At 35.6% G+C, this 26,960-nt stretch overlaps 1 protein-coding gene and 1 long non-coding RNA gene across 3 annotated transcripts in view; one reads left to right on the forward strand and one right to left on the reverse strand.

The window, feature by feature from the left end:
* Positions 1 to 1,112: 1,112 nt before the first annotated feature.
* Sns (sticks and stones) overlaps positions 1,113 to 26,960 on the reverse strand; it is a 303,040-nt gene continuing 277,192 nt past the window's right edge. The window contains exons 7-20 of one of the 2 annotated variants that reach the window (XM_083055423.1): positions 25,181 to 25,360; positions 24,222 to 24,512; positions 21,405 to 21,704; positions 19,875 to 20,011; positions 19,038 to 19,191; positions 18,458 to 18,760; positions 17,338 to 17,613; positions 16,718 to 17,008; positions 15,818 to 15,996; positions 14,956 to 15,376; positions 13,589 to 13,945; positions 12,925 to 13,052; positions 8,781 to 8,964; positions 1,113 to 8,338 (exon numbers count right to left, since the gene is read on the reverse strand). In XM_083055423.1, coding sequence (XP_082911549.1) covers positions 7,854 to 8,338; positions 8,781 to 8,964; positions 12,925 to 13,052; positions 13,589 to 13,945; positions 14,956 to 15,376; positions 15,818 to 15,996; positions 16,718 to 17,008; positions 17,338 to 17,613; positions 18,458 to 18,760; positions 19,038 to 19,191; positions 19,875 to 20,011; positions 21,405 to 21,704; positions 24,222 to 24,512; positions 25,181 to 25,360 — 3,686 coding nt within the window. In that variant the 3' untranslated portion in view covers positions 1,113 to 7,853. The remainder of the gene's footprint in view (positions 8,339 to 8,780; positions 8,965 to 12,924; positions 13,053 to 13,588; positions 13,946 to 14,955; positions 15,377 to 15,817; positions 15,997 to 16,717; positions 17,009 to 17,337; positions 17,614 to 18,457; positions 18,761 to 19,037; positions 19,192 to 19,874; positions 20,012 to 21,404; positions 21,705 to 24,221; positions 24,513 to 25,180; positions 25,361 to 26,960) is intronic. The other variant, XM_083055424.1, reaches the window with a different exon arrangement.
* The window catches only part of LOC145946070 (uncharacterized), a 38,806-nt gene continuing 35,676 nt past the window's right edge, over positions 23,831 to 26,960 (forward strand). Inside the window, exon 1 of the long non-coding RNA XR_014426975.1 lies at positions 23,831 to 23,850. This is a non-coding gene — a long non-coding RNA (uncharacterized LOC145946070). The remainder of the gene's footprint in view (positions 23,851 to 26,960) is intronic.

Here is a 26,960-nt window from a genome sequence, read left to right on the forward strand (position 1 = left end):
CATAGAATCTTGCATCAAGGTATTATTGGATACTACTGTGCAACACAATCCATATTTTGGGTGAGTCGCCCATGTGGGCAACTGTTTTCCAAATACTGTGATCCTCTATGTTCCGAATGACAAAAAAATGTAATATAATGCAATAGTAATTATCTTCTGTGCTATACAAAAGGAAAAATATACTTTGACATATGATTACAAAGCTTTTTTCAATAATATCTCTGTTAAGTAAATGATTAATTGTAAGATAAATATTGAAAACCTGCTAATTTACTTAATTAAATCTCTTTTTTTTACGTTAAATAATAAATTTCGACTGTTTTTTTCTAAATTTAATTAAATTGTAATAAAATAGACCTTTCGAAAATCGAGCAAAAAAAAGATATGTTAAAAATCTGGTATTTTATTTTTAATCAGGCTATAAAATATACTTACAGAATACCTCTCATAGCATATACATTGTTCCCTGCAGTAGGTTGCTCTATGCGTAGTATTAATTTACTCGGATGCTCCTCCTTGGTTGATGTTCAATGACTGAATAAAGTGTCGAGCCATAGCAATAATCTTCCCATTCTAGCAATCTTGCGCTGACGTAGTGTAAACAATGTTTATGTTTGGCTCCGCAACATATCTATATACAAAATAATCTGTATGTTTTATTCCAAGATAAAAATAAACATTCTAAAGAAAGTTTTCAAGAATATTTGCGATTTAATTTAAAAAGAGAAATTTAAATTAGTCTGACTGTAAAATACAACTCGGGTTTCTTTAATTCTTAATAATGAGAATATGATTGTTACATCTAATATTTTTTTTCTTTTTCTTTCGAACTTTCTAAAGAAGTTAATGTTTTTTTGCAATTCTTTTGATTGATTACTATATTAATTACACAGATTGTTACATTTACAGAAAAATAATTTTACGAATATAGATTAAATATTTCAATAGTCTAAAGTCTAAATGGTCTACTATGTCTTTATTTGAAGTAAAGAAAATTTGCTTTTGATTTATGTGTACAGTATGCGATTTATTTTATTATCGAAATGAAATTCTCTCCATTAGCATCATGTTAAAAAGGAAAAAGGCAATGGAAATTGTCGGCAAAGAGAGAAAGCCATAATAGACCGATTTATAAGTTGACAATCAGTTTTAATAGTTGCAATAGAAAACAATATACAGAATACAGATACGGAATAATCCTATAGCTGACGAAAGGCTCCCCTAGGTAAAATGTTAATCGTGTAGTGAAAAATTACGAATGAAAAAACAAGATGATACACATAATGAGTGGCTTATTTTTACCTATCTGCTTATCGGTTAGTTCATTTACCTAATTACAATGATTGGAATCGTTAATTATAATTATGTCTGTATAGACACGCACAGGTGTGTGTATACGTAATAGAGATTCTTAAACGCTACACAATGTTGCTTTTACTTTGGTTTTAAATTAAGGACTAGCGTGTCGAGCTTCGCTCTGCTTCTGTGTATACATGTTATAAATCAACATTTACATCTCTTGTTTTAGTATCAATATAAAAAATTGGCAGTTCAAACGTAAAAATCACGTCGTTAATTCCTATTAAGAAGACCGTGCTAATAGTGCGACAATAATCGTGAAACATGTAATTACATAAAAAAAAATCACACATAAACAAATAAAAATAAATGCATGTATCACTCTTTAATTGGTTCGTTTTTTAAAAATGTTCAAGATTGACACGATCCTGCTACAAATTTTGGCAATGAACACAGTTTAGACAAATCACACGAACGCGTCTCCAAAAACAATTATAAATGCATCGCACCTAAGATATTCTTCTTCTTCCCTCGTTCTTACATATTACGGTTTAAGTAATAACATGGTGCGGCGAAGGCACAAGGCATATATTTATTGAACGTCGTGCAGCAGCGCGAGAATGTGTATATACGGGAGATTTTTAAAAAACAGAGGGAAGAGGGGATGAGCAATAATCGTTATAAATGCATTTTTGTACGAAATACATCTAGCCCGACGAGGGATGGACCGACAACGATTAACAAGCAGCTGTCGTCGTCAACGCGAACAAACAAATACACAGATGACGGAGCGAAGCTCACAGTGAGTGTAGTGTTGTGTATACCATTTAGAATTGGAAATGTAATTTAGAATTAGAATGTAAAAATACTATGTATATGTACATTAATCAGTTAATCGTCGTTTGCATTCAATCATTATGTTACATCATCGATCGTTACGTCGATCAGAGAGCTTTTTATTTTCGCTTCTACTTTTCAGCTTCTTTCTCCGTTTCTTTATTTTTTTTTTACCTCTGTTGTACTCGGAGAAGCGGCGCCGATCGTGCCGAAAAATTTCCGTCGACCGCGGTGCTAACATCTTTCGTTTTTCTCCTCAATGTCTCGTTTCGCATTTAACATACGGTATGTTACACATGTCGAAGAATAACATCGATCGGTTGGCACATAAAACGGAAGCAACACTTAGACCAGTCGCGGCGATAATAGTTACGTACAAACTTGAAAGGGAAGGAAGAGAGTACAACGTACTTTCGCTTATTGGCGCAATCCTCGGCACAAAGGGATAAAAATGATCTCTCCTACGCGTGAAAAAGTAGAGAATAGAGCCTGGTTCGCAATAAAAAATCGTCGTAAAAGACCGTCGTCGTTAAAAAATGTGGCGTGACACGCAAAAGGCGGTGGAACACTGGCGATATCAATTTTGGAACGGATACAATTTCGCATATATTATGTCTCTCGTGCTTTTTATTCGCATACTCAGATGCGTTTTCTTTCGACTTTTTTTTCATTTTGTTTCGTCGTCGATTTGTGATTCGCGATACTCGCGAATTTTATCGTTCTGTCGCAGTTTTAGAAACAATTGTGCTTGTCGTTAATCCCTATTTATCATCGATAATTATCATCGCGATAAAAAGAATGATACAAAGTGAATAATATATCAATATACACCTAAGTTTACAAAAGCTCTCTCGATTCGTTTTTTTCTTATTTTTTTTTTTTTCGTAGTTTGATATAATTCGTTCAAGTATTTTCATTTCTTTCATTCCTTCCGTGTCTATCTAAGTGCTATGTACATTATACGTTTATATATATATATATATATATATATGTATATATATATACATGTAAAACGATTAATTGATTCTTTTCCATATTTTTAATGATTGTATAATTAGGATTGACTATGTCTTAGATTAATCAACGAAATTACAAGTGTTGTCGTTATTATTATGTAAAATATCAAATATCATACGTGTTAGATGGTATGTCCATCTCCAAGGTACCATTTTGGACGAATAGCGGTCCGTCTAACATGCCTAGCACTTTGATGAGCAAATACTTTGGAGATTACATAAATCTAATAATAATCTTCAGGTAATATTAAGTATAGATGATTTGTTTTTTTTTTTTAATTACAAATATAAAACATGTATATGTAAATAGAACTCTTAATTATGCGCGAACATGTTCATCTCTAATTGAGCATACGTGAATTTCTTATCATCAGTCTAAGCCGAACTGTGCGGCTCCATACACAACGGCGGTTTAACAATACTCTCTCTTTTTTTTCTTCTTTTTTTTCTCTTCCTCTCTCTCTTTCTCTCTTTTTGTCTCTTATAAGCTTCGTAGAATCTATTGTGTTAACAAATAATCGCTGTAATGAGAAACAACAATATATATGCGTACGCTACGGAAAAACGTTATTCATAAAACTTTCAAACAATCTCTCCGCGATGAGCGATGTGACGCACGTGACCGTCCGGGCGGATAAAGTATAATTGTTTCCTACAAACAATTCCTCACCACTAACGGTGAGGTGTGAAAGATCCCGGAAAATCTTTTTTTTTGTCGTCGCAGATCCGTTTCTTTTTTCTTTTTCTTTTTGTTTCTTCCTTTTGCGATCCCTGGTTAAGAACACCATTGTAGGGAGACTTTATCGCGCCGACGAGCAGACAGGATTTCGCGCCGGAACGAACAATGGAATTTTATATATATATATGTATATATACTATATGTAAGCGGCGAAATGATAACAATTATTATAATTATCGTAAATCGTCACGCTCTGCTGCGTCGGCGACGATGATGTTCTCCCTATCTCGAGAAAGAGATTCGCGACGTCTTCGGGACTTACACATCTCATTGTCACAGCCCTTTACCGCCAGAACGTAAATGCATAACATAGCTCTCTTGTTTGCAATATACAATATTCCCTCCTTCCCTACCCTCTTACGATAGGCCAAACGCATCGAGTTTCGTCGTCGTCATTTTTTTTCAAAAATATATATACGTTGACTACTTAGGCTTTCGCGACGAAGAACGGAAAGACGTTGTCTCATCCAATCAACGGGATTAATTTTTTTTTCTTCCTTGCGCGGATATACAGCGTTATTACCTTCTCTAAGCAATATTTCGTTTATAGCCTAGGTAATAGTGAAGACCCTCATATGATCCATTTGAATTACTTGTTTTTTTCTCGGCTTTTTTTTGAATTTTTTCTCTCTTTCGATCGCGTGTGAAACACTGAGACGTTATCGCAATACTATTTACATGATTTAATCATAATTAGTAATTGGAAATAAATGCAAAAATATATGTATATGTGTGTTGAACATTTAGCTAATAATACGTAGTATCTGCGATAATGCGAATATCTTTCTTCTTCGCGCTGTCGGCAGAGAGTACCTTTTATCCCTCTTAACTAAAAATCATTACGTAGCAATTTAAACTTACATACTATTGTCTTTGTTCGAGATATCACTACGCCAAGACATTCACTGGTATATAGCTCCCCGTTCTTTTGTTCCTCTCTGAAGAATCTCTCGCTGATTACGCTACGTCTCGGGTATCTTCATCTAACAATCGCTCGCGAAGTAGAATCGCGATAATCGGAGTTTGCGACCGAAATTGCGATGTCGACGACTTGATCGAATGAGTCCGCACTTGTGTGTGCCTTGATATCCTGGTTTTCAATTCGTAAACGCACTCCTAGATGTATTCCTCAAAAAATGTATCTGTGCAAGTTCGTTTCGTTCGTGTTCTCATGGCGAGAAGCTCGGATCTCTCATCATTATCTCGGTTAATTGGAATCACCAGTAAACACAAACGTACGTAGATTTTGAACGAGCGATTGATCATATACAATTAACATCGTAAAAATCGGCGTAATACGGCGGATGGCCGTTTAATTTACATACATTTTATACGTATACATACGTATATCGCGTGTGTTTAAGAAGGTAAAAGGTATTTATCAACATGTATACGCGGTCAATGGACTCTATCTATAGTATTGACTTTAGGATCGGCAGTGAAAACTCCGTTTTCTACGTACGATACGTGTCAGATTGGTATTTTTTTCGTTTTGTTAAAGAGTTACTCACAAGGGACAAGAATCGCAGCGCAGCTGTATAACATAAATGTAATATAAGACGCAAGTAACTCTAACGTAAATAAATGAAGCGCAAATACAAATTATGATATGCAAATTGCATCATGTTAACAAGGTACAGTTTGTTTCCTAGAAACAACGATTAGTTCTCAAATCGCCTTAAGTTTCCTTGTATGTCTTTTCTATGCGATGCATAGGATAGTCTGGAGTCAATTTGAAGAGTAAAAATGTAAAAGTGTAAAGAGAAATGTATAAAAATCGAATGTAAAGAGGAACGTTTTTTATCAATTGTAAATTGAATAAAATATTTCAAAATTTTCATGCACTCTCAGAGATACAATTCAAAGTGATTCAGAGATGTTGTATTAATAGGATATATTCTCCTTTGTTACAATTGACTCCAGACTCACCTACTTGTTCTCGCAGGGATCGCAAGATCCTGAATGCCCTCGTAAAACGCAAAATGATGGACTCGTTGGATATTCCTGCCGTTTAGTGCTAAAAGTGGCTATATCCTGGCATTAGATGGTGTTTCACCGAGTGGAAATGTTGAGATTCGAGATCAAGCCGCCATACATTTAGCGCTAAACTCGACTATCTAGCATCGTAGATATTGTGTTCAAGGAGAACGCCGTTAACTCAAATAGGATCATAAACGATACAGATGGAGGACGGGAAGGGAAAGGAAACCTTAAACCTCGCCACGTTATCGCACTCTTTTGGATTTTCCAAGCGTTTCTCTTTGTAATAACGATTGTCTCGTCTTCCTCAGCATCGAAACGTCGGGATAAACCGATTTATCGACGCGAAAGTAAACAATGGACGGTCATGACGGATATGCCCACTCGTGCGTGCGTAGCTGCGAGCTCTAAAGGGGCAGTATTGTGCGATCATTAATTAATATTGCTATCACTATTTTGAAAATCAATGTCGGTGATCGTGCGCGATAATCATAAACATGAAAATTCATATCGATACCTTGGAACTGGGATAACCAATTTAGCTCATAAATTGGAAGACAGATGGATAAACTTGTAGAATGAAGAGAAATATTGCAAATTAATTATGAGAGTAGGAATTTGCAAGTTAAATAGAAAAAAAAAACATTTTGCATATAAAATATTGTATAAATGTTGTTTAGCATTAAAGTGATATTATTTTATAATATTTTCCTATATAATGCTTGGTATTAATACAATAAACTATTGATATAATTTAATAACAAATTTATAATCTATACTTTCCTTATTATAATATGAGATCAATCAAATATTTTGAACATGATATTTTGTTCCTTCCAACTTTAAGCTATGGAATGAGGTTGGCTATTCTAGTGCCAAGGAAAAACGGATATACATATATTCAATGATATTTATACCGATAATATCAATGTTGATCGTCAAGTCAATCTGCAATCGAATTGCAAATTTAGAAATCTACATTTCAGCATCAGTCAGACATTCAGAGTGAAGAAAATCGTTTTTCGGGCGATATCTCAAAGATGTCTCGCGGATTTCTCGATAGTCGTTGATACCTGCATAGTGATATCTAAATATAATCATTATGATAAATAGGTACGTATACCGACGTGAAGTAACCAAAGAATGAAATGATTGCCGCGAGTTTTTCTCTTCTATCTCTCTGATTACGCGCATATGTATTTACAGAAAATATACTTTCCTCGATAAAATCGATTTGAAACTTCGATCGTATGCGTGTTACTGATTATGCTGATCACTGTTTTTAGCGGATACTAACGCTAAGGCGAGCGGACAAAGACAATGAGTTAGAGTAGGAGTAATGGTAAAGTGTTGGAGGAAAAGGCAGGATAGCGGAAATGGAACAGTAAAACCATCCTCGAGTTTTTTAGAGTACGCTCGCGCATGCTGGCGCGATCGCCCTCTCTTTTTCTCAGGGTCACCGTCGCTCGTCGAGTATTCGATTATATTTATATATATATATCCCTAAGATTAGAATTTAATCGCATAGGAGAGCCCCGCGCATGTCTCCTCTCATCTATTAGGAAGTAGCCGCGTGGAAGGGAAAGGCGTGTTTACAGCATGTTTACCTGGCGCACCGCTCTCGTCGCAATGTCCTTTTCATTCTCTCCCTTTCTGTCTTTTTCTATTTACACACTTTCGTTCTGCACCAAACAGAGTCTTCGGAGATTGTTCAGGCGCACATGATGATGACTGCCAGGACCTTCAAGTCGTGATGCCGTCGTTCGCGAATCGTCGACCGCGCTCGTCGCTCATGGAGATGATGGGTGACGATTTGAACGATGCGAATGATTTAGAAGAGGTTCCGTCATCACGACACTTCACGTCATTCAAAGACGCGTACTCCGCTCCGTGACGGGGACCGGTCGACGGTCCTCGTCGTCGTCCTGGGCGACGGCGCGGTACTTGCCGCGCACCGAACTAGGCCCGAAGATTGGTGAGCCTCAGACAAGATGGCCATCGATGTCGGAATAACTCGGTGTTGCCGCGAACGTTGACAGCGGGTGACTCTGGCAGGGTGGCGGCGGCGGCGCCGGATGCGAGTGCGGATGCGAATGAGGTCCGCCGTTGTTGGCGCCGACCCGGGCGAACGTGGCGGGCGGCGGCGGCACTGACGGCGGTATCGGCGACTTGGTGCCCGCGGTCATCACGGTAACGTCGGGCGGCGGTACAGGACGCGGCAGCGTCCTGGTGCGCGTCAAGGTGCCAGTGCCGGTGCCCACCAAGTGTCCGCCCATTATGTGACCCGTCGAACCCATAGACGTGGGATAGTAGGGCCCGCCGGACGGGTCGCCGATGACGGGCGGTGCCGGGCTTGGATTGCCGTCGTAGCTCATGTAGCCCCGACCGTTGTCCATCTCCACGCTGTAGAAGCTCACGTCGTTGGGTGGCGCCGGGCTCGGATTACCGATGTAACTCGACTTTGACACTGTAACATTAGATTATATTATAATACATACATTACATACTATGAAAATAGTATACAACATAATGTAGACATTAGAAAGTGGACATTAAACGTAAAACAGTAATGTTACAGCTAAAGAAATAACGATGAAGAATTGATTATTTTGATTAGATTTAGATTTGATTAGATTACGTGTGTGTTATGATATTATTGTAATTCATCAAATTTCAGTAATTGTACGTTTGGCTGGACCGACTTTCTTTCCTCTTGTATCTCATTTCCCGTCTGTCCAGGTGTGAAGAAGATGCGAATAATTTGAATACTTTGATTTGATATCTGAAGAATATGATGGAGTTTATTTAAAATTATAATGGAAAATATAAAGAAAATATAAGCGATATATTTGATCATGTTTGCATCTCTATGTTATTTGAAAAGATATAAATATAATGTGAAAATATACCCGAGAGAGTCCCGCTGGCAGTAGTTCGCTGCGGTGGCGAGTCCATGTTCATGGATGTCTGCATGTGATTGCTGCGACGACCGAGGGTGCCCTGATGAACCTGCATCTCTAAACCGCCTTTCCCGAAATCCTGTATAGTTTGATCTATTAAATACGTGCTAGCTGCGGTCTTGCGCCCTTCGTCCTATTGTACAACAAATTAAACAATTATTGATTTGTGATTTGATCCGATTTCGGTTATGCGGTAGGCGTCGTGAAACGGAAGCTAAATTTATTCTTTCCAAAAATTTTTCCTCAAGTTAACCTCTTAAACTAATATGATCAATACGAATATTTATATAAATTTAGAATTACTTTTTACATTAATATTATTTTTCTGTAATAAACCAAAATTAAATACAAATAACGTATGTACATTTTTTATCTCCGATTTCTTACGCTTTACATTCTTTACAATATTTTTATAAATAATGTATCACAACGATACAAATACTTCGATATTTTTTTAATATTTAATGCCTTATTCTTGATAAAAGTATAAATAGTGGAGTAAAACAGCGGTTTACAATACCTGATGGCTAGTTTTAATTAATGTTAAAAGATCTTCGATCACATGAGCTTTGCGTAATTAACAAGTAATTAATAATAATAAATTTTATTCACTCGCGTGAATATGTTTCTCGTCGTCGAGCGGGAAATGGCGGGGAAAAAAGGCGCTAAAAATAAGCATGGACAAAATTGCACTCGCGAACATAGATTGGAAAACTCTAAATCAAAACGTGTCGCAAATTAAAATGGCGAGCCGCGGTAATTAACATGATAACTTGTCCAAATTTCTTCCGTATTTTTTAAGCTTATAGTTAGTTTTTATTTCAAAAATCTTTATATTAATATATATATATATATATATATATATATACGTTTTATACAAAAAAAAAAAAAAAAAAACTTATATATATATATATATATATATATATATGTAGAAGGCACAAAATCAATAATTAATTTTACTAATCGTTAATAGATCAATTCGTATATAATTAGCCTATATAATTAGCAACTTATTAATAATGATGTAATTAATATATAATAAAGTAATCATACAATCATGTAATCTGTAATCATTTATAATTAACGACTCTTAATCGCGATAATTCCGATCGCCATATTTAGCATAAATAATTAATCATTTTCATTTAATATTGGCAGGAATATTGTTACCAAGTTCAATCTAGCATCGGTACTTTTTACTCAAATCGCATGGCTCGCTATTTTAATTTGCGACGCGTTAATTTCGATTTAGAAACCCAATCAGAAATTCCATCCGTAATATAAAGTAGCATTAATATTATCAGTCAGGACAATAGGATTTCTTTGATCGTGATTGGTTAATTAAATGTTACTTTGCTCTATGTCTATTTCCGAACGCACCCTCACACTCGCATCTATGTTCGCAATCTATGTAATTTTTTACTCGTGCTTGTTTCTCGCGCCTTTTTTCCCCGCCAATTTGTCGCCCCTTTTTCCCGCTCGACGACAAGCTTATTTATCGCGTGCGCGCGAATATTTCACTTACTAATTTATTAGCATCTTTAAATGTCGACCGAGATATCTGGTAATTATTAATTTTTCGCCGATAATATGTATCTCGATTCTCTCGCTCTCGCGCTTATGTTGAACCGGCATGAAGTTGCCGCCGCGTCGTTCCGACTTGCGACACAAGTAACGCATCGGACGTAACAGACGGACGCGTCGAAACGTCGGCTCCTCGCATTTTCGTATTTTATTCATCGCGAGTGTGATAAAACGTGAGGGAATGCCGGAAGAAACGGATCGGTAAGCATTGTGCAGTATTATATTAACGCGAGATTAATCGTATATCTTCGATATTATGCGTTATACCGGTGTATTTGCGAAGCTTCGCGTCCAGTCTCGGTGCTTCGAGTTCGCGTCCTTTGTAAAGGCGATATTTATCAATCTACCCGAATTCCGCCGGGCATCGATTGTTCGTTTCAAGTTTATCGCGTGTGGAATCGAACAAATTTTCCTACGTCTCAATCGATTTGTAATGACTAATTATCAATTCTCTTTATGTATGCGAATAGTATATCTCTCGATTCGCCAAAGGTTTCGGCGTGACGTGGCGTGACGTCACGTGACGTCACGTGACGTCACTGCATCTTGGCGCGCAAAGTTGCCGGGCGCGTTTTCTTCGAGTTCGCGTTCGCGTGTAATAAAACATCTGAATGTCGGTTTGCTGCGTTTCGCGTCACGTATTATCATCTAGAACGCGTCGCGAGCGCAATAATAGTGAGGAATACGAAACGGGTGAGCGTGTTATTTTATTATTACTCATGCGTACGATCGCGATTAACCGCGTCCGTTATACAATCGTGTCCGCGGCCCTCCATTTTATCGAACATGACCTTTCGTGGCAAAAGTATTTAATCGTAGAAGTAATTGATCAATTGACTTGTTAATAGTAATTCGAGATTCGTATTATGCCAGGTTTGCGAACCAGTGAAGTTATTTCGAATCTTTCACACGTCGTTTGTAAAATTTATCGCGCATTTAACCAAGTATCGAAAGTGCGAACAAAGTGATGATCGAGTAGGGTTATTTTTCAATCATCGCGAATGCAATAAACATCGAAAGTATGTGGTAGAAAATGATACGACGATTGTCGTATCGCGTTAATTAGCGTCCGCGAGTGTAATTAGTGTTTCCGCGATCGACTCTTATCCGCTTGAGTGAATATTCGAAAAGGAGCAACGGTGTGGAAATCAACGACACAACGGATGGTGAATAAATTTATTCAATCGACTTAGGATATATATTACTTCGAAAAAAAGAATTTATTGTAAATTTATGTTTATTATTATTAAAAAATCAATTATATATCCTTGTTCAATCATAAAGATAATAATAAATAAATAAATGTAAATTTTCGAGCATTAAATTTGTTAATGTTTTCAACTAAATAAATGATGAAAAATAAAAAATATGTCAACTAAATAAATAATACAATAATTTGTCTTCGTCATTTAAATATAATATAAAATTATTTAATTCTGAAAAATGATTATTTTATATTATTATTTTATATATGCCGCTTAATAGATTTTTGCAAATAATTTTAATTTTTATTTGCAGATCAACACATTCAATATTCTGTTCCACCATCATTTGTGCCGCATCATTCGGTGAGTCATATTAATTTTTTCTCAATCTCTCAAATAAGGGATAATGAAAAAGTGAATAATTAAAAGAATTACTTTTCCGTCATGATTGAAGGCCAGAGTTCAATTATTTCATATCATATTATTCCACTATTCTTACTTTCATATTGTATACGAGATCTAATATTATTGCAAGAAAGGAACTAATATTTTAATAAGTGAGAAAGCAACTTTATGAAGCGTATTATATAGAAAGTTTCTGGCATCGTAAAATCTCGTTAAATTAAAATGTTGCAAATTCGGGCAGCTTTCATGGCAGCGTTATTATAATGTTTGAATTTAAAAGATATCTGTTAGATTTACCTGAGAAGATTATACTTAGCTGAATTAACTCTTTGCGCTCGGATGATATGAGATCATTATGACATAAATATATGACAATATGTCACCAAGAATCAGTTTTATATATGAAAACTAAAGTACGTTAAACTGCAAAACAAAATTAGATTACTACTGTAATAAAAAATAGATTTATTTTATACTGTTAAAATTAATTTGGTAATTCGAAACTTCCAACAGATTTCACTAAATATACACAAATTCTCGCGTAGCTTCCAAATAATTAAATTATAGTAAATTAATATGTTTAATAAAATAATACATATTATTCCGAGTGCAAAAACATGATTGAAAAATAAATTAAAATTAAAAATTAGCAATAAGAGGAATAATATCGTTAATACAAGTAAAACATGGCGCGATATATTATCAGCTATCACAATCTCTTGCATTAAAAAATAGATAGAACTGTGAGAAAAGAAAGATCGCGAAAATCAAGTGGGAAGTAGGAAAAGAGAAAGAAAGCAAAACTAATAGGAGAATGAAACAGAAAAAGTGTTGCTAGAACTCAAACCTACCCTCCGGAATTATTTGTTACTAAGAACATACTGACTGATGGCACTGACCACGTAATCATTAGCGTCGAAGTTGACGTCGCTTTTCTCGTCCGACATTGAACTTAATTCGCCAGTCATGGTGTCGCCGTTGACGGTGGACGGTGCATACATGTCTGCGGTCTGCGACTTATTAATACCTGTGCAAAGATTACGCGTGATGAATACATGCGAATGACAGATTAAAGAGAGATTAACAAGACTACTACGGTTGCACAAAAGATGAATCAATTATCGAAAGACATAAGAGAGATATAATTCGATCTTTTTTTTTTAGTAATTTTATTAGTTTTGTTTAAAACAAATTTTCTTAATACTATATAATCAATGAAATAATATATAAAACGTATAATAATAAATTTAATATTCATAAGATTAAATTTATAATAGCAGCTTCTGTAAATCATCTATATTGCACAATCAATCTAATGATTGATTAGTTTTATTTAAATCTAAAAATGTGATTTTATGTATTTTAAACATTTTTTAGTCAGAGATTTAAAAGTTTCTAAATCTACTGAAAAATCAAAAGTTTCAAAATTTATTGAAAAAAGATTTTATTCTACTCATCTTTTGACGCGATCGTAGTCAAACGCTGGATTAGTTTATAATGTGTTCGTGCAATCCTCTAAATTAGAGTGCGTACGCGCTAGATATCATAGGTCGTTAAACTTACGAGCTTTATTTCGCTTTCGTACTATGTACCACAACATGATGAAGACATTAACGATAAAAATGATGACGGAAGTCGCCGCTAACGTATAGATATAATTCATCGGAAAGTCGCCCTTTTCCAAAAGGACGTCCGGCAGGTTTTCCTCTTTATTCGGTCCTAAGAAAATAAAGGAGAGAAAGAACACGTGATAAATATTATATTTACCCGTACGCTGGGTCTTCTTTTTCGATTTTACTGTAGCAAAGATTATGGTCGCGGCAATGAGTAGGCAAGCAGAGGCGGAAACAGTGATGATAATGACGATGATGTAGGAGGAACTATTCTCGCTTGATGTCAACTCGGTTGGTGGCGCCTCGCCTGTAACCCAAGCCAATGCCCCATCACCGGTTTATGTTATTCATGCAATGAATGAATCTACATTGTTAGTCAACTTCGAAATCTTCGAAGTTGCGTATAATGCTGTAATACTGATAATATGGCGGTAATTTATACAAAACTAGCAATTGAGCAGTAGCAAGTAGCAACTTGGTTACTTGTTCAACTTGTCTGTTGTCTTCTTCCCTTGAAAAAGGCAAACATCAGTAATCACTGCTCTACTTTCTTCTATATTCATTAAATTAGTCATAATTAGCGTCAACTGCGCGAATAATTTGCAATAATTCATGCTTTTTAATTTTCCAAGAATTTTTGAGCTTATAATTCGTAGTTAGAGACACTTAAAAAAAAATATTATCGGAAAAATTTCAAAGCTAAGTGATACCGTATTATTACGACCGTCGGGATGTGTAAGTCATGCTAAAAATCATTATATTACGTATGATGATCTATGATAAACGATAAATGATTTTCCTAAATGTTATATAATATCTAATGTACTTTATTGCAACTAACTCATGATATAAATGCCATGCGAACATTCATGAGACACACTAAACGTAATACATGATCAACCTAATTACTGAGTATGATTAATTATGTGGATGCGGGGCAATCGCGTTTAATTATGTTTCGATGATCTGCATAATGATTTAGCAAGCTGTTATTTTCCGCCATGTAGCGTGAATAACGATGTACTATCTAACGCAAATACTTGGCTTGTGAGAGAAAATTGCTAATAATTATAATTTCGCAGTGAGTCAAAGCGGTTTCTATAATTTTACCATACCATTGACTATACTTTGTCACGTTCGTATATAAACAAATCTTGTAGTTTACTACAACGAAATTATACCAACAATACCAGCACTATTTACGACATTATTTTACTATTGACTATACTATGAATAACGTTAAGCTTTTCTACACAAGATTTTCTTTTAAATGGGAAAGGGATAAAGGGAAAACTACGGTTTTTATCTACTACTTACGAAGTGTCTGGACTTTGACGAGATCCGGCAAGAAGCCGCTGTCTCCCTTTTCGTTAATAGCCTTCACGCTAAACACATAAGAAGTCCCAAGCGACAGGCCGGATATAGTGGCTTTATATTCGCCAGGCGAGACGTCCAGGTAGTGATAGCGATCCTCATAATCCAACGCCTGTCGCCACCGTATCTGGTGGGACGTTGGTAGGCCGCCGTCGAAACCGCGTTTCCAAATCAACGTGATCGAATCGTGCGTGACGTTATAGATCTCTAAGTCGCTCGGTTTGTCCGGCGGTGACGTGACGTCCAAGTGTATCTCGTCCATAGATTGTCCCATTTTATTCTGAGCACGACACTCGTATTTTCCATAATCATGTGACCTCACGTGATAGATGGTCAACGTTGTTTCTGAATAGAGCTCGGATAGCTGAGAAAAATATAAGAACAGACAAGAGATATATTTACCTTATATTTAAAAATATAAGTATATAAATAAATAATAAATATATAAATATTATTGAAAGATATACATTTTTTAAATTATTCAATCGTTATATAAAATATATTAGGGTATAGCTTTCAAGTATATCATTTCCTATTTGCGATTCTCTTAGCAAAATTTTAATTAAGATATTATCCTTTCGGATTACAACCTTAGAACTTTTGAATTTTTGACGGTAAATATCTCCTCAACTACGTTTAACATGAAAATTCTATCAAAATAAGATTCGCGCGGAGTTAAACGAAGAATAAGATTTACAGTACGCAGTACAATACTGGTGCTTCGGTCAAACAACGCTCTAAAGAAGATATACTGGTAAAGGAAGTTGTTATTTAAGAGATAAGTACGTCTTATAAAGTGACTTACATCACTGTGAGTGATACTGTATTTATTCTCAGTTGCGTTCGGCAATAAAGTTTTCCCATTGAAGATCCAAGTGAAACGCGGCAATGGAGATCCTCGCGCTTTGCAGAACAATTGGACGTTTATTCCTTTGTTCGCTGCTGCCTTTCGCGTCAGCGGGGTGTTTGTCATTTCCGGTTTAACTGCGCATAAAAAGTATCAGTAAATTTCTTTATTACACTTTGCTTTTCGATACGTGAAACGTATCCGGGATATATTTTTCGATGTTTCATGTACTTTACGCGATTTCTATCTTCCGAAATAATTCCTTTTATAAGAGTTACAATTAAAAACGGTGAAATTCTTACGGTAATTATTACGTCAACGGCATAACTTCTATGTTACTAATTAACCAATTATTAATCAAACGTAATAATTGTTGCAATTCGTATATATAATATAATGACACAATAACGTTTAATTATTAATATTAATAATTTTAATTGAAATTACTTTTCATTGACTTAATAATTGTTTAATCTGCAAGTACCGCGAGAATAAATGATATTATTATACGGTAATTAATATTATTAATCCTTCAACTTGATGCTCGATCTGGTTTTTTATTTTAATTACTCATTTACGCGTTATAATATATTGCTCCTATTTCTTCTTTCTGAAAATACTATTTCTTCTTTCTGAAAATTAATTTTTGTAGCAATTAAGCTATGGAGTATCACTGTATTAGATGATATATGACAAATTAAATCTAGACGATATACGGTAAAATTAAACTATTATGCGTTATACGATCATAAAATTCTGACGATTTCGATCAATTTTTATCGCTCGTTTAATCGTTCCTCTTTATTTGAAACTCGATAGTATTATTAAATAATCGAAATAAAATCTTTCTCTACTTACAATTCGTAATAAATAGAATAGGATCCGACGTTACGTTCCCGATGATGTTGTTGACTTTGCATCGATACTCCCCGACGTCTTCCTGGCTAGGGTGTTCTATGTGAAGATACGACGTCCGATTAACAAAGGACGTCGAATAACGTCCCGGTAGTTCGGGATTCGATCCTACTTTTTGCCACGTGATGTACTCGTCGCCGATCGGGCTGCCGTCGACTTCGCAAAACAATTTCACCTCGATATCCGGTGAATAAACTATCCCCGATGACGAAATGCGTTTGATTTTTGCCGGATCTGCGGGATAACGAAAGCGAAATGATAAATTGCGTATTAGAGCAAAAAAAAAACAGAAAAATTATTTAGCATCGAAGAGAATTATTATAGATTTTATGAAAAAAAAAAAAAAAAAGATTAGAGAGAAATAATGAATTAAAATTATAAGAAAAATTGGGCAAAGAAAATAAAAGCAAAAAATTTTTAGAATAAACCAATTTGTCGATAATTTTACACAAAAATTCATAAACATTGAGCATTGCTGGTACCCTTTTTAATGTTTTTTTTAATCGGAAATTTAATTATACAATTTTATTGCGCGGTGAGAGAAAATTATCATTTACACTTACATAGTACGGTGAGATTTAGCTGATAAAATGTAGTCCCTTCCTTGTTCAGCGCTTCGCATATGTACGTGCCGGCGTCATGACGATCCAATCTCGTGATATTTAACGTAGAACCGTGGGCGGTTATTCTTTTACGGCTATTACCTAGTGGCAGACCGTCCCTTGTCCACGTGTATTCTGTCGTGTTAGGATTGCCATTTGCCGATACGGAAATGACAAAAGGCTCTCCTTCCAGACCGGTTAGTTCGGCTGGATCTAACGGCGAGAATATTGGCTTGTCTAAACAGAATATAATAAATATGTTAAAAATAGTATCGTTCAAATTGCGATATTTAATATCATATTGAAAAGCAAACATTATCACAACATCATATATATAAATAAATTTTTCGCTATTTGATAGAATTAAAACTATTAATTTCATTGTGATATCATTGTTTTGTTTCTTTATTACTATATACATATACATATAATTTAACAAATTTATAATATAGACAATCTTTATATATTAGAATCAACGCACCGAAATCCGCGTACGTGCTCCTATAGCCTATGTAATACTTAATTTATATATTAGAATTATTTAAAAATGTAAGACAAAACTATGATGATAAAAAACGCGAAAAAAGTTTATTTTTATATATATTTCCTTATATTTAATATTTAATATTATGAAAATTATTTTGGCACGTTATAAAAATCATGTATTTATATTTTATTGTTTTTACATTTATAAAAATGAATATGGCAAATTAATACTTCAATAATTTCATGTTTGTGCATTTCTTTTTCAATTCATTGGCATTTCAATTTACATTAATATTATGTTATCGCACACGCGGGAGTCTATGTTATCGTAACGGCAAGATATTTTTGCGGTGAAAAATGTCGAGAAATTTACACGAACATGATCCGATATATTCAGAGAGAAAAAGAGAGAGAAAGAGAGAGAGAGAGAGGGACAGAGATATCAGAAGATATATACTATCATACATATTCGCGCTCTGGTGCGGAGATTTCCGGGTTGAATGCTCTCATCGTGCGCGATCGTGCTGATCTTCGCAGGATATATAGATTATACACGTCGTTTAAGAGCAATCTATACTTAGATCTCTACACTTACATAGCACGTCGAGAGTTGTCGCGTCGTGGACAGATCTTCCCAATTCGGTGTTTTTCGCCTCGCACGTGTACACTTCGCCGTTCTTGTCCACGGTTAGGTCCAGCGTGAGCTCGACGGACGACACGTAGCCGCCGTGTAATCCGGGCTTGGTACTGTTCCTGGTGCCGGCTACCGGTATCCCGTTATTCCACCACGACATTTCGGCGGCGGGATTGCTGCTGCTCGACTCGCAGATTATATGTCCCTCCTGGCCGGCGTGAAAGTCCTGGGGCTCGCGGTTAATCTTTACCCTCTCGGGCGGAACTATAGGGGGGAAAAAAGTAGACGGTACAGTTCGCCGTTAAAAATATCGCTCTAGCACCGCAACGAGATTCTTGCGAGATTCTTGCGAGATTCTCGTGGTGGAGAAAAGAAAGTAATTACAGCGTCGTTCAATCATCCCTAATCACGCTATCTTTTCTTATCGAAAAAAGAAAAAAAAACTTAACATCTCTCCATTTATCTAAGTTAATTAATTTTTAAAAAAATGTAAAAGTATAATTTCGATAATAAATATGAATAAACGTGAGTTATGTCTTACAATAGACTTTTAGCACGAGAACTTTGAGCAGGGGGATCTCGGTGGCCGAATTCGTCGCCTCGCATCGCACGTGAGCGTTGTTATCGGACGCGTTGACGAGCATCGTCAGCTCGTTGGAGACTGCGTGATTTCGCTGTCTTACCGTACCAAGTACCTGTTATAGAATATAATATTAATACAACGATCTACGCAGAGGCGGATCTTAAAGTATTCAGATGCGTAAATTAATGTTGAGCCCTCCTCTCTAAAGTGCTTGCAAAAATTAAGAAGGTTCAAGAGTAAGAACGAGTTAAAATTCATAATTCGTATATAAGAAACCTTTAAAATATAAAGCCTTAACTAAAATGGATAAATTCTTATGAATTATAAATTGCCCCATTTTTGTTCGGAATCTCCTTTAATTTTTACTCGAACAAGTTACGAAGGGAGTCAACGTCTCGTTACTTTTAATAATTGTTAAATTATAAAAAGTGAAAGAGGCGAGTTTTATGCTTTGGGATTATCTGTTCAAAATGCTACTAAAAATTTTAACGAGGCAAACTTCTTCGACAAGTTTAAGTTTTCAGATGCATAAGATATAAGTTTTCGACAATGTTTAATCAAAAATATCATCAATTCCAAAGACTTGAGAAGTGCATTTCGGGGGTTTGAATAATGAATTATGAGAAGAGTTAATAGTTACTGTGCGCATCATTATATATTTTCTGTAATTCATGAAATATTTATATGGATTAGGGATAGGAAGGGTGTGCGCTTTTAGAGTCTTTTAGAGTCTTTTTGAGTCTGCGTATAATTTGCCAACTACTGGACGAACGCGTCTCTCGATCTCTCACGTACCTTGCGGTCGTTCTTGTACCATGTTAACGTGGCCAATGGATTACCCGACGTGGCGATGCACATGAGCTTCAGCACCGTCCCGGCGACTAACGGCGTACTCTCGTCGTATCCGGTGACGGTTAGTTTTGCAGGTGGATCTACAAAATTCGACAAGTTCGATAAATCAGAATCGAATTTTATTTATATTCATTTATTTCATTTATTTTTACGCCGTCTTTTTACGCGCATATTATTATATCAATTTTTTTTGTCACATCCCCGAGTAGCTTAACAAAATGTATATTTCCATTAAAAGTAAAAATGCATACAGATGCATGGAAGAAAATCTGCGTAATAAATTTGTTTTAAACCCTACGGATGTATAAAAAGAAATCCGAAACTGTTTAACATTCAATGAAGGACTTTCAGCTATTTGTAACGATTATTTGTTAAATCCAGTTTTACATCACTGAACACGAGTAGCATTCGTTATTAATCTCGGATTGCCGGACGGTATTATTGATTGGAGACCGACTAATTGTTTAGTATATTCAGATAGCGAGTAATTTTAATGCATGTAATTACAAGCTGAAAACGCAGTTGATTATACAAGGATTATTTATTTACGACGGAAATTAATGTCGATCGATTACGGTTGTATTATTGCGAGAGTGTATCATGCGTAACATGACACAATGTCGAATATGTTAAATGAATTCTAGATTCGCGAATGAGAGAGAGAGAGAGAGAGAGAGAGAGAGGTTTATTGCGTATGCAAGTTTTGGGATCCCAGCGATGCGGTCGATTAATTTGTCATCGCGTGTCGCGAAGATGTCAGCAATAACGGGCAACAGTATCATTTTCCAGCACGCAATTTCCCTAAACGCGTTACAAGTTAAAGGAACATTTGCGATATTTACGGTTTATAACGCACTATATACTTGAGAATATCTGCACGTTATATAATATTCATTTCGCAGCGCTCATTATTTTTATTTTCGATATATCTTTTAAATGATTTTTTCTCTAATATATTTTCGTATCAAAGCTGTATATGTATGATTGAGTAAAAGATACAGAAAAGAAAGATTTTTATAATAGCAATATTATTTCATATTTATATTTCAACTGAATCGCATGTTTTCACATTTATAGGCAAAGATATAAAATAGTGAAGTATTTTTTTTTAAGAAAAAAAATCTATAGAACGTTATTTACTTTTATAAATGAATCTCTCCAAGGATATAAATAGCAAGTAAACTTTGCTTTTCAATCTCTGTTAGTTTTATTTCAATTTTGCTCCAACAGAGATTTTCGCTGCTACGTGTTGTAAAATTTAATATCGCCAATTGTGAAAAGTCTTCTCGGTAAAATATCTTACGGTAGTTTCCGGGACACCCGGTACGACTCTTTGACGCGAAACGGAAATTAGGTTTTCGCGGACGAGGAGCTTCGTTACAACTGCAATTGTACCCGTTCGTGTATTGTGCTACCGAGTGACCGATGAAATGCGTACGATAAAGAAAAGAGGGACATATAATAGGGACTCACATATCACGTTGATGGTATGCGTGCCGACCACGTTCTCCGTGAGCTTGACGTTAGAAGCGTGGCAGATGACGACGATGCTGCGGCTCTTGTGATTGATGCTGAACGTCACATTCGAGCTGGTAATCCAGCCACCGTTCAGAGCCGGTTCCGTCCTCGAGGAGTTACTCTCAGAATTACGCCCATCCACCGTCCACTTTATGTCCGCGGGTGGATTCGAGTTCTCCGTCATGCAAGTAATGAGTACCTGATCGCCCGCCTTCGCTTCCGTTGGTCCGGAGATGGTGACTCCGGCGGGCGCGACTGTAAATCGTGAAAAACGTGAAAAGACGATTTAGACAGGTGTAAATGATAGATCGACGACAGTATCGAGATAGATATCACTTTGTTAATTTGGTCCAAGACGTATTAGATACGGACGAATAAAAATGCCTAATAGCAATCGGTGTATATACTAGTAGAGTAGTCGAAGAGATACTAAAAGAAAACAGCAACATGAATTGTTAAATTCGCGCTTTTATAGTTTTGACATTTTGCCGAGCTGAAAACCATTGAATAACTTTTAAAAAACTAATGTCTCTCGCTGCTATAAATTTTTCTTTTTAACGCTTTTCGACGGTAAAAAATGTGAGACAAAATTTAGTAGCAAGCTCTCTCCTCTTCTTTTATCGATAACTGCAACAGTGTCGACAAGCGTAACCTTTTACCCCAAGTGTATGCTAAGTCAGCCACTGGTATTTTGTAGCTTTATCCATATATCACGCGAGCATAAAGTTAGCAAAATTTCAATTTAGCTAACGTGAACACGGTCTCGGCGAAAATAGAGAAGCAGAATTATTTATGCGGCTGTTCCGTCGGCAAGAGATCGTCCATACAAGCCCTTAGTTGTGTACAATACTATGCCTTACGGTGAAGTAATGGTAAGTGCCACAGACAGGCACCAGACGCGACATTAATATTCTAACATCTTAAATACATTTCAAGTATCACTCGCGAGAAAGGTGCGTTGCCCGCAAAATTCAAGAACAGTTAAAAAAATTGAAATCTTTAAAATATAGAGCGAAATTTGTATTTTTCCCCCTTTTCACTTTTATCTACTTTTATAATTATATTTATTGCGAATCCATAAATACGCTAATTCAGTATGATAAGTGTGAAAATATCATATGCAACAATAAATAGATAATAAAAATAACGTACACCAATTTGAATATATAGTTCTTTATCAATTTATTATGGTTACTTTAGTAATATCAGTATGAATTATTTTTTTTGTTTATATTTATTAAATGTTGAATTTTTATAAAATAATTAAGTCTTCTTGGAATTCTTCACTATTTGACAAAATTATTATTGTTTTATTTGATAATTTCTTAAAATAATGGTAAAAAATATCAGCAAGCACATATCGTCAATTTTGGTTTTTAATATTTAAAATAGCAGTAAAAAAATTGATATCTGCGAACAATTAATTATATAAGATTAATACAATAGATAATTTTGCCATTATACTTTTATAATATACATATTTTTATAAGTATTAACATCAACATACTAGCATCAACTACAGGGCTATATAATATGTCACTGATGTCACTTTCCAGAAATAAATTTACATTTAGTGTTGATAATATAAAAGTATGCTCTCTATAACATATCATCTAAAAATACATTTTTAATTGTATTAACATGCCATAATGTCGACATAATTTATGAAAATGGGAAAATAAAAAAATGGCCATAAATAAATTGACGAGAGACTCTGTGTAATAAATAAAAAATAATATGTACAAAAGATAAAAAAATGTGTAAGGAGAGGAGGAATTTTTCTCTGAAAAATACAATACGCTAATTATCGCTCGCTACTCGCAATTATTAATAATATGGTGTGTGTGAAGCTGGCGTCTGATTTCATAGAAACTTTATATCATGTATGTTATAATGCAAAAAATAATAAGATTGCTCTAATATATATATGTATTTTATTTGTTACAGGTAGATCAGCTGCGCGCGAGTTCGACTACGAGATTCTCGAGTGCCGAACGAATTAGTGCTTCGTGCGATTATAGTTTTCGCATCGTTTTTTCTCATTGCAAGTGCAATACGCGAAATACGCGTGTGACTCACGCGTCGCGTCGGGAGTGCCGTGTAAAGTGTCGGGCGATCGTAATTATTTGTGTTTTCGCGAGTGTCGTGAGTGCTACCATAAAGAGAGGAGGAGGAGGCCCGGGAAGGCATCGGGCGACAGCAGGGCAACTGTGAGGTATGCAAAATAAATTTTTTTTTTCTAATTGATTGCGTTTTTGAGATATTGGACCGTTTCTAACTTTCAAAACACCCTGTATATACACACTCACACACGCATGTATATACATAATTTGAATATTGTTTTCAATTTTGTTTTCAGATCAATGTGCTGTGTGCTACAACTCCGCTATTCCACGTATCGGTGAGTGAGAAATTGTTTATTTTATAACATTTCTATAGGTAATGGATGTATGAAGCTGGCTCCATTTCGTGGAAACTCATAAATAATTAAGAGTTCTTTATTTTCAAGTTCTAGATAATTCAAATAAATAATTTTGTCCATTAAAGCAACGAAAATGTCTTGTGAGACGCCAACTTTCACGCGGCGTCTCACTTTGCCCTACGGCATTTTCCTTAACAGTAATTATCATCAGGATTTAAAAAATTTATATAGTTCATTAGTTCTAAAAAGAGTTCTACCTTCTAAGAGCAAAAAAATATTAAGTAAATAAAATAAATGAGTTTCCACGAAATGAAACGCTACATACACAATAATATGCAATTGTCACTTACAAAGTACGGTGAGGTCAACGTGCACCTTCATAGGTTGCACGCTCATGATGTTGGAGACCTCGCACCTGTAGCGTGCCTTGTCGTCTTCCGCCCGGGCGACGAATGACAGTACGTTTTCGCTGACACCGGCTCCTCTGCGATGAGCCGCTGTCATCCTCTCGTCGTTTCTGTACCAAATGATCTCCGCCGGTGGATTCCCACCGCGCGATCGACACGCGAGCTCCACGTTTTGACCGCGTTGCACGGTTTCGCCTTCCGTGTATCCTTCTATGTACGGTGCACCGGGTGGATCTGTGCAGAGGATCGGACACGATGTGTCGTTATATCAAGGCTTCGCGCGCTAATGAAACTTGTTTGAAAGCTTATCCGGATAATCGCAACTGAAAGCCATTCTCAGCCATTCTCGAATAGCTCAAAGAATAGCGACGTGCACGTGAAATTTGAGAGAAGATCCCTCTTTACAAATATGTAAATTTGCGTCGCAGGTTTTTAGGATATTACATTGCGTTACGTAATAAATTCAACATAACTTATTATGCATTAATTTGGGTGGGTATTATGTGAAAGCAATGTTAAGTAGTTTGTATCGCGCATTTCTAATTTAGGCAAACTACTGGTTTACTCTCTCTAGTTGTCTTACTTTATTTTGTAAGTACATTTCAAGAGAAGTACTTTCATACTTTTGCATACAAATGAGGCCTACCTAAGGTCTCTCGTATATAAATAAAATATTATAAAGTTGAAGAAAGAGGAAGAATATCTTGTTTTATTATCGCGTGGAAATTACATTCGGAAGCCCGATAGACTCGAGATTACGAATTAATATCGATTTATTTTCGGTAACAATTTGTCAGCCCGGTATCTAATTTTATTTAAACGCTCATTACGTTTTTTTCCACGACTTGAGCACATTGATGCATCGCGATATATAAACGATACAGATGCGTCGATCGACTTACAGAAAACAGAGAGTGTAACGGTTGCCCGCATGGGTCTATCTATGGGTATAGCTGGATGGCTGGCCTCGCAGGTGTAATCCATCCCATTATCGTCCGCCGTAGGCATAATGGTAATGGAACCGTGAGTGTCGTACTTGAGCAATTCCCTGGACGTCTCACCGGGCTTGGTCGTCTCCTTGTCTGTAACATAGTCACGCAAATCGCGAAATAAATACCACCTGCCATCCGCTTTTACTTTATGGCCATCAAAATTAGCTATTTTTTTCTCTTTGATTATCATTTGCTTCTTATATTATTCGATCATCTCCGGAATGCAAACTAGGGAATTGTAATCAATTTCGCGTTGCTACTCATTTTTTACTTTATCTGCTAAATCAATCACTTTTGTGATTATTATTATTATTTGCAGACAATTTATAGACTGCACTAATAAGCGTATATACATTTTTTATTATCTACTACTTTTACATGTTTTCATATTGAATTGAAAATTAATCATTTTAATTTTTCTACATTCATATTCATATGATTTCAAAAATATCGAAAAATCGATTAACAGCTTAAAAAATAATTATCCAAAGCACATAAATAATTAGACTGACTATCTGCAATTTATTCTTGATTTATTTCCAAAGTCCTCTTCATTAAAGCAAAGAAAGAAGTTAAGGAGAAATTTGTATAAGCAAATTCGAGCTACGCGTCGGCTTTTACCACTAATGTCTGACTAATATCCCTTCTTTCTACTAATAAATTTCTATAAGGAAGAAAAAACAGATTATAACACGCATACACGTATTTGCGCAATCTTTTTACTCATTTGAGAGACAAAAAAGCTTTTAATAATATTTTGCGCCATTATATTCTCTCATATACATATGTTATCAGATAATTTCAATATAAAAGATATTACATTGACGTCTTATTAAGTGTTCTCACATTACAAGAGATGTGAATTTCACTGAAATATATATATTATTAATTTCTCATTTTACAAATTAATTATTTTAAGAAAATAAAATATTTTTTTCTTTAAATTCTTTATAAAAATATATTTGATCGCATTGCCTAATTTTTTTATCGCTAAACGTCTTGTATCTATCGCACAGTTAAGTCAATAGATATCGATTTTTGATCAAGACACTGTAATCATTAGATTATTTGTACATGTAAAAATATACAAGCTGTCGAATTAAAACTCGCGAAGAAAGCTGAATTATTCATCGTGGTGCGGCGCGCGTGAACGCGGAGATGCATAATTTACATTAAAAGCCGAACACGAAAATGAGAAAGATACGCCCGTTTTTTTTTCGCCGTGCGTTTCCTTTTTAAATCTCCATTAAAAGCTCCGGACGAGCTTTTACGCGAAAACGCGACGCACTCTTTATTTCGTCGCGTCACGCGGTCCACACAGTTTTCGGAGACGCGCCGGATACAAATGCTCCCGGCAGTCAACAGTACCGTGGCTTGACTGGATGCGTAGCGGTCGGGGAAAGATTGTTGTTAGAATGACGAGCGAGATTCGAGCAGCGTAACATACACAAAGGAAACGACGACGGTCGCGATTTATTTCCGCGCAAACTTGCCTCTCGTAACTCCGCTCTGTTGTTAGGTAACGCATCCAAGAGATGTATAGAGTGAGCGTTAGAGAGAGATGCAGATGCATCTTTTGTTTTAATTTTTTTTGCAAATTTAAAGCAACGTTCGATGCAATAAGATGTTAAACAATCGCGAAAAATTTCAATTTTTATTTATATATGAAAATAGAAAGAAAAATTGTATA

Source organism: Prenolepis imparis, unplaced genomic scaffold (assembly GCF_030444845.1).
Source record: "Prenolepis imparis isolate NDT839.2.m4 unplaced genomic scaffold, iyPreImpa1.0 SCAF_15, whole genome shotgun sequence".
Taxonomy (NCBI): domain Eukaryota; kingdom Metazoa; phylum Arthropoda; class Insecta; order Hymenoptera; family Formicidae; genus Prenolepis; species Prenolepis imparis.